The following is an 11748-nucleotide window of genomic DNA, read 5'->3' on the forward strand; positions in this document are numbered from 1 at the left end:
TGAATTGCTTTTCCCTCATTAATAAGCTGAGGAGTGCTTTAATTTCAAATCCTACATACAATTTAAAAGTTCAGTCATGAACATGATAGGCTACCGGTCATCATCAGGAGGAAATTATTTTAGCTTAACCATATCCACTTCACAACCATCTGTGCAATTAATGTCCTCCTTACAGGGAAACTTCTCCCTTTCCCAACCTTTCCACAACCATTCTTTTTCTTATCCATCGACCTCAACTCGCACCATAAGAGGAACACAGGAAGGAACACAGAAATAATTTAAGTATATTTACTAGTGGGACAGACCATTCAAAGAGATTTTGGCTGATCTGTGAGTTCAGACTAATAACGATTCTAATCCTCTTCCTGAATAAAAATCTATCAGCATTGGATTTTAAAGTAACAACTGACTGAGCATCAAAAGCAATTTGCAAGAGCACTTAACAAATTTTCTTAAGAAATATCATACCGGAAATGCAAGTTTGTTTCTGTGTTCACTGATCCCTGACCAACTAGGTATCTCTAAAATGTTCTCTTCTTATTCTGAATTTGTTTACATAGAATTGTTCTTGAAAGGACTGTCTCTAATTTTTATGATATCAGACTCCTCTGTCAATGGGAATTGATAAAGTTGAGAGGAAGTATATTTTTTTAAAGGATCAATTAAATGACCACTTCTTTGTCAGCAATACTAACCCATTTCTAATGCAGTTTATGCAGACTACTGAATGCCCCACAGCACCTTATCAGCTTTTTTTCAGATAGCTTACACCACCAGAAGCATATCACAGAGTCATAGAGCAATGGAGTACAGAAACAATTCATGCCTGCCTCGTTTCCTGCCTTGTCCCATCTCTTATCCATGTACCTATCCAGACCTCTCAAATTTTGCAGTCAAATCTGCATCTACCACTTCTGTTGGAAGCTCATTTCACACCCTATGAGTGAAGCAGTTCCTTCTCAGGTACTCGTTAAATATTTCACCTTTCACCCTAAACCTATAACCTCTAGTTCTAGTCTCACACAACTTCGGGAAATCTATACCCCTTTATAATTATGGATACCTCTATGAGATCTTCCCTCATTTTCCTGCACTGCAAGGGAATAAAATCCCAACTTATTCAACCTATTCTTGTTACTCAGATGCCCAAGTCCTGGCAACGTCCATGTAAATTTTCTCTCTACTTTTTCAAGCTTATTGACATCTTTCCTGTAGGCAAGTGACCAGAACTTCACACAATACTCTAACTTAAACCTGCTAAGCCAACATTGACTCTAACTGACCCTATCCAGAATGCCAAGCAACTTAACCTCCTGGATCAGACTCCCTTGCTGGATTTTGTTAAAGTTCGATGTAGACAATGTTCATCATCCTTCAGGGTAATCTCCACACCAAAAAAAACTCTACATCAACCACACCTATTTGCTTGAACCTGGAAATTCTGTGTCCAACTAACTCTCTCATAATCTAATTGAATTTAAATTCAAGCCATTTTCTTTTTGACATTTCAAGTGCTCTATCCCCAAACTATATACGTACCCTCCCCAACTCCCAACTTTACAAGGAAACCTTTTGAAATAAGCTTAAAGGATTTTAAGTGTGATAAATTCCTTTTGAAGGACCTGGAACACATGCTGCACATTTTACTCTGAAGCACTAAAGAGGCCTCACTAACACTATTTTCCATAACTCTAAAGTTGCATTCTTGCATTGGTCAAATGAAGAAAACAGAATATTAAGAAGCCCTTAGTTCATCCCACTCCAGTACCTTTTTACCTTGTTTGAGGCAAGCTAATACTCCAGCTTTGTAAGGCAACACACAGAATTCCCGGGGGAGCTGCAACTATAATCCTGCCTAATTTGCAACCTTTGGCAGATTCCAGAAGGGAATGTGGGTTTTTGCTCCCAATCCTCGAAGCATTCATTACTAATGATTTATATATTGCGTTCATAGAGTCTATCTCTAAAGTCTTCTTGCATTTATATTTCTATGCTATTTTTAGTTCTTAAACACTTTAAGTGACACCTATTGGCTCCAACTACACTTGCAGACTTCAGCATCGTGGATGACACTCGGGTAGTACTGCATTTTCAGACGTGCTATCTTCCAAATAAGTTAAGACTAAGACTCTTACTTATTATTCAAGTGTAAATGAATCCATTTAATTAATTTATTAAAATATGCTCTCCACAGCCATACACAGATGCAAATACCCTTTCACCTAAATGTAATGCCTGTGGTGTGCAGAAGGTGATTATCACATTTGCCTATTTAATAACTGCTGTTACAGAGTTTCCGGGATCTGGGCACAATCCTGAATTCGGATGCTGTCATGTGGAGGTTGCACACTCATCCAGTGTCCATCTTTCTGGCTGATGATCCAGTTTCCTCCCACATTGCAAAAGATGTTAAGTAGATTATTTGGATTTTATAAATTGTCATTAGCATCTTCGGTGCCAACAGGTTGCACAGAATTTAGTACTAAGAAGCAGCAAATGAAAATTTTAGGTATGGGATGAATGTCTTCCTATATTAACATTATGAAACATAAAAATATATTACGGTTTCTTAATGGGAATTAATAAATGTACTCTGCCTGTTGATCATTATACTTATAAATAATTTATTCAACATTTTCTTGGTGTAACAGAAAATTCAATGTTTAATTTATGCCTAAATCAAAACTTTACCAGTACTAATTACAGGTTTAAAGTGGGTTCTATACTTTTCTGCTCTAAGGAAATGAAATCTGCTAGAGAAAAATAGAAGTAAATACCAGAAACATCAAGTTTTGCTTGTTGCAAAGCATCAAAAAACTCTTGATGCGCAGAAGGGTCAGGAAACCTCTGTTCCAGTGCAGCGATCATTTCTTTATCTTTTAGTGTTGCTCTTCCAGCTTCAGAAGTAATGTTCATGCAGTCTAATTTTATTACACCTAACAAATAAATAATAATCACATTTTTAGAATAGCATAAATATCAATGAAATATGTTTCATTTGTAGTTTAATGAAACAGAAACTGAGTATCAATTACAATGTAAATACTGAATTGATAACATCAAAATTTTAAATGAACTTATTCCACTCTTTGAAATTGCTCTGTGGGGCACCCCATCAATCATTTAATGGCTAAAAAATATTCCAATAATCTACTGTACAAAAGAACCAAAAAAGTTATGTGAATTAGAATTAGCGCAGTGTACTTTTCCTGGACAATTTTCACACAACATGGTAGGTATGTGAAGACTGAACAGAAGATTGCAGCAACAGAGCACAGGGTCCATGATAAGCATCTATTTAGCATACAACATCAATTGCCAGTTGTACACGATTTATGCCTCTCGACATACTGAATGGCATCTAGACAGTTGCCCTACAGACATATAGTGGACCTCCTCATAACTTGCAGAAGCATGCTATATTCATGTTACATGCACAATAGCACACAGTGGTCAGATTCCTGGTGAAACTTTCTATCAGTTGAAGCAATGAAATTTACAGGGCAATAGTACAAGGGTGTAAAGTTTAATACCATCACCAAATGCCGGCTTTCCTCTTGGCCCACCAATTATTTACAGTGTAATACCTACAGTTAATACATGGATTTAAGTAAACTGACAGACACTCTGGTTGAATGGATGCACTCTGAATTCACAAAACTGATCATAAGTTTCACATTGCATTTAATCTTACAGATCTCATTTGCAACTGTTCCACACAGGAAGGAGATAGCCTAATGATATGAGATATGGCAACAACCTTCCCCTCAATACAAAACAAAAGACCAGACCACTGACGTCAAAAAGAGGGGTGGCGTTGAGGTCAAGATGGTTGACATCACCGAGAGCCAGTTCTGGTCCAACATCACAGGCCAAGAAAGCTCCCTAGCGCCGATACATTAGAGATATTTAAGAGTCTCTTAGATAAGGACATGGATGAAAGAAAAGTGGAAGGCAATGCAGGAGGAAAGGTTAGATTGATCGTGGAGTAGGTTGAAAGGTCAGCACAGCATCCTCGACCAAACGGCCCATGCAATGCTGCACTGTTTTATATTCTAAACCCCGACTCCAACCATCCCTGCAGCTTAGCAAGCATTGTTATTCTCTACTCCAGTTCTAAAGGGAGGTCTCACCCTGAATTGTTATGCCTGTTTCTCTTCCTACACACCTGCCAAGTATGTCCTACGCTGTCCGCTTTATTTTAGAACTCCAGTATCAGAAGAGTTTTAATTTTCCTTTGGATTATGATGAATAACACCAACGTTGATTAGATGCATACAAGAGTAGGAAGCAAGTGCACAGGTTGCTACGCACAGCTTTAAGGCATACTTGTGAAAGCACTATTGCAGATACAAATATAAATGAGACAAAACTGGACACCAACCAAATCTTAATGACTTAATGGTCATAGGACAGTGTACTACGCAAATGTTATTCACCAAAATGTAGACTAAAATAGAATCTGCAAGATGATTATGTCTATCAGGATAATGCATTGAATATTTGAGATGTGTTCATCACTGATACAGATTACATTCTGAACTCTGGAATGTTTGATGGAGGTAAGGGATACAGAACTGAAGCATTATTCCAGCACACAAACTCACCCATACTATTTTGCAGATATATCAATACAATAAGCCGAACAAGTGGAAACTGCAGCAAAAGATCAGAGAACATAAGTCATTCCTCCCTCCATGAAATGGAGCTTGATTGGTACATTTCCATAACATTCATCATAAAGTTCTAATTCAGTTTCTTGTGTTGAGTCCACAGATTCCACCATTACCAATGGATCTCATATATATTTTAGGATTTGGGTACATAACTTCAATCTGATATTCCATATCAATTTGGTCCTCAAGAAATACACCATTGCTACATTACATCATTCAGCTGAGATACTAAACTGGGGTCACATCAAGAAAGAGTGACACCACAGACTGCACAAGTAGAAAGAAGCATAGGGCTTTTAGACCTTCCTGATAGAGGATGGCAAGGAAAAAGACCAGGCATCCAGAGCAAAGTGGTTGGAGCCAGTGAATTAGAAGCTGTTCAAATGACGGAGACATACGAGGTGTCCTCGATGTAGATTGGAAGGGACTGGATAAGAGGAGACAGGATGGAGTCAAGGTACATGAAGATAAGGTCATATCAACTCAGCTGTCAATATTAGAAGACAAAGTGAATTCTACTGCTGGCCAGAAAAATAAACTTCTCTCGCCCAAAAGGTAGACAGGTTGATCTGTCTCATTACAATTTAAAGACGTGGTTGGTGCAATGTGACAATGACAATTACCTATGATTTTGGATCACTACTAAGCTTTGTCTAGAACCTATCCATGCTGCCACCAATTGTACCCATCTTCAATGTCACTTCTACAACTCCTGCTCCAGGGTGACTTTGGCTGAGCAATACAGGATTCTTTGGTGCAAGGCACTGCTCGATATTCTGATCCATAGAGATCAGCAAGTGTCGTTGCACCAAACTTTTTTCTCAATTTTCCACATTAAAATGCTACACCTTTCCCTCCAGAAAAATCCTAACCTCCTGTACACTTCAGAGACATGGAAATCAACATTGACCTAATCTGAATTCAATATATATATGAGAATTATTGTAATACTGTGTGCAGAATGGGCGAACCATGTAAATGTCATTGTCATGATCCCAGTTGCTCATAAAGGTACAAGATAAGGATTTGATTTCAACTGGGCATTTGGCAGTGAAGCTGCTTGGACTGCACAGCCTTATCACCACCAGTGACATTATCAATAGTGATAAAAATCCATACAGATCAGTCATGCAAAACTTGAATACTTGAATTGTTATTTTCCTTTCCAGGACTAAACAAATTAAGAATATGGAGAGGAAAATACGACCAAATTAATTCTCTGCTATTACTACATTTTTGATTACACCAATTCTGGGCAGCATAACACCAGCTAACTCACTATTGTTTGGTGAGGCTTAAAGCTTAGTTCTGAAAAATATGCATTTTCAAGTTTTGGCCATTTTTTAATACCCTTCAGTGACATGTTTAATGAGCAGAAATTCAAGGAGCCAAAAATTCCAGTCAGAGCTGAGACTGGAATAAATGTAAGGGCAAAATTCACCATAACTTTTTTTAAAATTACCTTACTTCTCAGATGCAAGCCCTGGAATGGCTAAATTACTTATTACTATGCCACTTCAAGTGCAATGATATAAAGTTTGCATACTAGTGTGTCACTTTGGTATTCAATGAATAGTAAAATAAAGTATTATTTTTCCTCAAAGTACTATAGTTTGTCATTTCACCCAGATTTGTTATTGTCTAACTGCTAACCTTTCATCATCTAGAAGCAACAAAAAATATACTTTCCTCCATACACTTTAGGGTTGGAGACATCTTTGAGCAGTAATTATATCCTTGAAGGTCAGTAAAATTCAAATATATTTTCTGCTATGCAGCACATTTTCATGTGTTTTCTTCTGTTAAATGGTTCACAGTACCTTCTTTTTAGCTTATTACTTTCTGCAGTTTGTATTGGCAAAAATAGCAAAACAGTGCACTCTAATGGACAGCAGGGAATTAATGTCAGCATCTCTTTTATTTCTGCATGAACATGCGCAAAAGGATATGACAGGATTTCTCCAGTGTTTACTTTGTCATTTTATCTCACTACAAATTCCAGACCATAACTCAACACGCATGCCCCTAAGGAGTGTCCTGAAGAAAGGTTTCAGCCAGAAAGATCGACTGCTTATTCATAGATGCTACCTGACCAGCTAAGTTCCTCCAGCATTTTGTGCATGTTACTTTGAATTTCCAGCACCTGCAGAATTTCTCATGATTATATATTTTGATTCATCGTTGTGTAAATAATTCCTATACTCTTAACCCTCGAGTCACACAAATGATCAAGTACACGAGTAATTTCCTACTCATCAAAAATGAACACCCTTACCTCTCAGAAGATGTGCTAAATGCTGGTTTAGCAGATCTGGAGCTCCTTGGAGAATTTCAGAAACTATTAGTGTGATACAGGATCCCACTGGCTCCAGAAAAATCTCACAATGATCATAATGTTTTCGCTCTGGTTCGTGATGGTCAATTATTTTGACAACAGCTGTATCAAGTGCTTTGTCATCACTAAAAGACAATAAGGCAACAGGTGTAGTTTTATGTTGACCATAATATCTGGTATACACTATTGCTTAATTGGTTAATGCATGCTATTAGAAGAACTGTAAAATTTAAAGAAAAATATTCAGAACATACCAAGTAACTCAGTAAAACTATTGTTCCAGTCAACAGTGGCAGAGATTGAAGAGCAACTCACCTGCATTAGCATTGTATCATGAACTGAATTTTCCAAAATGCATTATGGTGGATTCAAATGCACCATAAAACTGAATTTGCTCCACAGTTGTAATCTATTATCTTTTTAAACAACTTAATACAAATATTGATACACATTGAATTGGCACCCCAAAAATTGTGATTATTGGTTGAAACCATCCACCTTTCAGTTGCAGATAATAATTTAGATTACTAAAGTGAAATGAATGAGTGCTGTCTGGTGCCAATGTATCACTTTTCCTCAAGCCTGTATCTGACTACAAAGTTATTAATATATTGTTGGATGCTAATACAAATGTAAACCATTTCAGCTAAGCAAGCTACTAACTAGAGTCTATATTACTCTTTGTCAACACTTTGCATGATTATTTGATATTTAACTCACAGTAAAAATTAAATTATATAGCCCTGCTCAGTGTAAAGTTTAAATTTATGAAAATGACTGAAGTCATTAAATGTAGATGGTCCATAAGAGTTTAGCAGCTACAGTAGTATAGTTTTGATAACAATAATCTGTGTAAAAAAGGAATGAAGCAATATATTCTATCTCATAATTTAATCAAAAATACAATCATACTTAAGAAATAAAACAACAGTTAAGCTATCAATAACTTGGTAATCAAGATAATGGAAAACATCCCAATGTCAACATCTTACAAGAGGATGTTCAATTTAAAAACAATGTATAAATTCTTCTATTTTATAATATGTATTTTTTATTTTATTTTTTCATCCTATATTGTTCCTCATGACACCACACTTTCACCTTTGTGTAAAAAGGTTAAGTAATCTGGTTGTTAATTTCTGCAGAATTACCATCAGTGCCACATAATTATGACCAGGAGAGTAAACAAAGAATGAAAGTCATAAAACCAAAGAACCTAAAAACAAACTCGAAGAAATCTGCAGATGCTGGAAATTCAAGCAACACACACAAAATGCTGGTGGAATGCAGCAGGTCAGGCAGCATCTATAGGGAGAAGCGCTGGCGACATTTCAGGCCGAGACCCTTCGTCAGGACTAGATGCTGCCTGACCTGCTGCACTCCACCAGCATTTTGTGCGTGAACCTAAAAACAAGATTTTTGAAACATCTAATATTCCAACTCTACAACCACCAGACCACATGAAACATGAAGAAAGGTTTTGCAATAAGAGCAAACACTTATTCAATTCACAACTGACATAACAACAATTCAAATAAAGAAAAACTTGAAAGTCATAAATGGTAGCATAAATAGTGAAATAATGGCACTTTTGTTTGCTGTTTTAGAGAAGTGTCCCCCTGCATAATAACACAAAAGTAACATCTACGGATATTGACGCATTAAGAGAATATGTAGACACCACACAGATAGTGCCAGAGACTAAGATTGAATCTGGTCATTGAAGCTGTGAGGCAATACCTTTCCTAGCTAATAGGATCCTTCCATACACACAGTCCCTCAATACCACCAAGGCAGAGAAATTGCATTTGGAATTTAATCTAGTCAAGTGTGAGGTTTTGCACTGTAGGACTGCAAACCTAACAGGAAAGTATACAGTAAATGGCAGGACATTTAGGAAAATCCACATTCAGAAGGATGTTGAGCAGTGTGCCCATAACTCCCTGAAAGTGACAATACAAGTAGAGAGGTATAAGAAGGTGTTCTTGCTTCAGGTGAATATAGAAGTAGGAAAGTCCTGCAGCAGCTGTATAAAACTTTGGTTAGGCCACACTTGAAGTGTTGTGTGAGACTCTCGTCACCACATTACAGGAAATATGGCTTCAGTTCACTAGGATGTTACCTGGATTATATAGTGCTAGTGATATGGCCAAGTTAGACAAACTTGGATTATTTTGTCTGGAGCATCAGAGTCCAAGGGGTAATGTGACAGAAATATAGATGATTATGGGAAGCATAGATTGGGTAGATAGTCATAGTTAGGAACATCAAAAGAATCAATAGTGCATACCTGACTAAGCATGACTTCTTACCATGTTAAAAATGTCTTATTCTTGAACTGCTGATTAACAATATTACAAAAGTGTATTTGCCTTGAAACTTTAACCAAGGTTTGAACAATCCCTTCTTCTTTACCTCAACAGTTCCATGAAGCCCCTCATAATATGTTTTTGATAAAGACATTTTTAAATTTAAAGCCAACTTAGATATTTATTCTAAAAATATAAAATAGTGCTTTTAAATCCACCCTCTTTAATGCCAGTTCAATTTCAATTTTTTTTAATGTATACTTTTTACGGAAGCCTCTGTCAATGATTGCAAAGGTTTTAATTTTTAAGTGTCACAACTGTAAAAGCAACAAAAAAGGTATAAATTACAGAACTTACATTGGACATCGTGCTTCTCATCTTGGAATATGAAACAATGGGTATGGTCATTACCTTTGTCTGGATTCAAAAATAAATGGAACCCAGTAAGGAAAGTTCCCAGACGTACTTAACATTCTCAACCCTTCAATTCATTGCAAATCTAGCCCTTCATTTCAAATTGAAGGGTCACTTTTCCTGCTCAATAGCAGAAAATGATTGTAGAAAAGTTAAAACCTAACAATACTAAAAAAAACATGTCATTAAAATTAAATAGCATTTCAATATAATACTTAGAAAGTGAAATATGGAATAATGTACCTTGACAGCCGATTATGATCAACAAGTGTTAAAGCCAGTTTCCCTTCCCTGTTCAACATGTGGAGGTCAATATCATCTCTGCATATTAAAGAAGATTCAGAGATATTCAGCTGTTGTAAAATGAAAACAACTTCACTGCGAAGTGGAAATTCTGGTTTTTCTATATTCAGCACTGGCACATAAAGATGATCTGGTGGATGGGTCTGAAGAGAAACAATTAATTTAGTTGGAACAATATTTTATTTCTAAGATAATTTAGAATATACCTTCATATATTTAGTCTCAAATTAAATCCCTAAAACCCAGTAGATCCACATCCTAAAAGTGTATCCTCATGAAATTTATAACCTTTCATGCAATAATAGAACTATAATTTTTAACATCCCATCAATAAATTTTCTTCAACATTCACAGTTTTACCATATTTCTTCAATAAAATTGAAAATCAACTGTAATGTGTATGAACATTTGCAGATCCTTTCAACTGGCATTTTGGCATTTACTTTCACGCACAGTATGCGTTCATATCAGGAATTTGACCTAGAATGGTAGCACCACCCAAATAACCAAGGGATAATAAAATCATACACTGCACACTGGCTTTTGTATTTAATTCCTAGATTGAAAAGAAACAAATGGGATACTATTTGGTAGACAGTTACAGCTAATGCAAAGTTTTAAATAGTATCCACCTAACTTAGAACAAATATTGAAAAATAAGGAAAATCAGAATCAGATTTATTATCACTTACGTGTATCATGAAATTTATTGTTTTGCAGCAGCATAACAACAGTGCCAGGGTATAATTACCTAAACACTCACTGATGCACCATCAATAACTCACTCTGAGATGTAAAGGCGAGATATCGGCTTTTATTGACTGGAAGAAGGAACAAGCAGTGGTTGACCACCATACTACATCCTGGAGACTGAGAGGATGGACTCAGGCCTCAATCGCCTTTATACAAGGGTCCGTGGGAGGAGCCACAGGAGCAGTCAGTGGGGGGGGGGGGGGCATGTCCAGACAGGTATATGTAGTTCACCACACTCACTAGACATGACATGCAGCCAAAGCATGCATGTTCCAACCTGCTCCACATACACTGCTAGTGTGTGGAAAAACTTTGTGTTTAAATTCTATAATAGCTTACCACATATCTTCGTGTGTCAGAGGAACATGCATCTAAACACTGGGGCAAGAAATAGCCAAAAACCCTTGGTTACAGCTAAATACACATTTGTTACCAATGTCCATAAGACCCTACGTACACGTAATCCATAGTTCTGACCCTTCTCATCTCTTCCTCAACTACTCTAATTCTGTTGACGGAGATACAAGTTAGTAATCAATATCTATTGAATTCAGATTCCCTCAGCTATCATGACTCACTCTCTTGTAAGGACTTCATTACATTCTTCCACTTTCTACAGTGCTGTCACACCAGTTCTGATGTCAACACGATATACACCAGTGCTTCTGAAATGTCTTCCTCTTTCCTTAACTGTAGCTCCCCTTGCACCATATTTAGGCAGATCTCTCAAACTCTCAAAATTATTTGTTCCACTTCCTTATTTCTATTTTCAACCCAACTCCTCTCATCTCGAGCAAGGACCAAGTTTCTCTTGTCCTCACCTTCTATTTCACCAGCTTCCACACTCAATAATCATCCTTGTGTGGCGACCCACTTCCCAGCGCACTCGAACCGGCTCACAAAGTGGCGCGCGCCGGCATTGAGGCCGGCCCCAAAGAGGGCACCAAGTCTGCTTCAC

The 11748-nt window shown here is 37.0% G+C and overlaps 1 protein-coding gene across 1 annotated transcript in view; it reads right to left on the bottom strand.

Annotated features, from left to right (window-relative positions):
* Positions 1-11042, bottom strand: part of LOC132393873 (protein prune homolog 2-like) — a gene marked incomplete at its 3' end in the record, with an annotated part of 166822 nt that extends 155780 nt beyond the window's left edge. The window contains exons 1-4 of the mRNA XM_059969267.1: positions 11031-11042; positions 9978-10180; positions 6952-7136; positions 2778-2936 (exon numbers count right to left, since the gene is read on the bottom strand). Of these exons, the coding sequence (XP_059825250.1) occupies positions 2778-2936; positions 6952-7136; positions 9978-10180; positions 11031-11042 (559 nt within the window). The remainder of the gene's footprint in view (positions 1-2777; positions 2937-6951; positions 7137-9977; positions 10181-11030) is intronic.
* Between the last annotated feature and the right edge of the window lie 706 nt (positions 11043-11748).

This window comes from Hypanus sabinus, chromosome 5 (genome assembly GCF_030144855.1).
Source record: "Hypanus sabinus isolate sHypSab1 chromosome 5, sHypSab1.hap1, whole genome shotgun sequence".
Taxonomy (NCBI): Eukaryota; Metazoa; Chordata; class Chondrichthyes; order Myliobatiformes; family Dasyatidae; genus Hypanus; species Hypanus sabinus.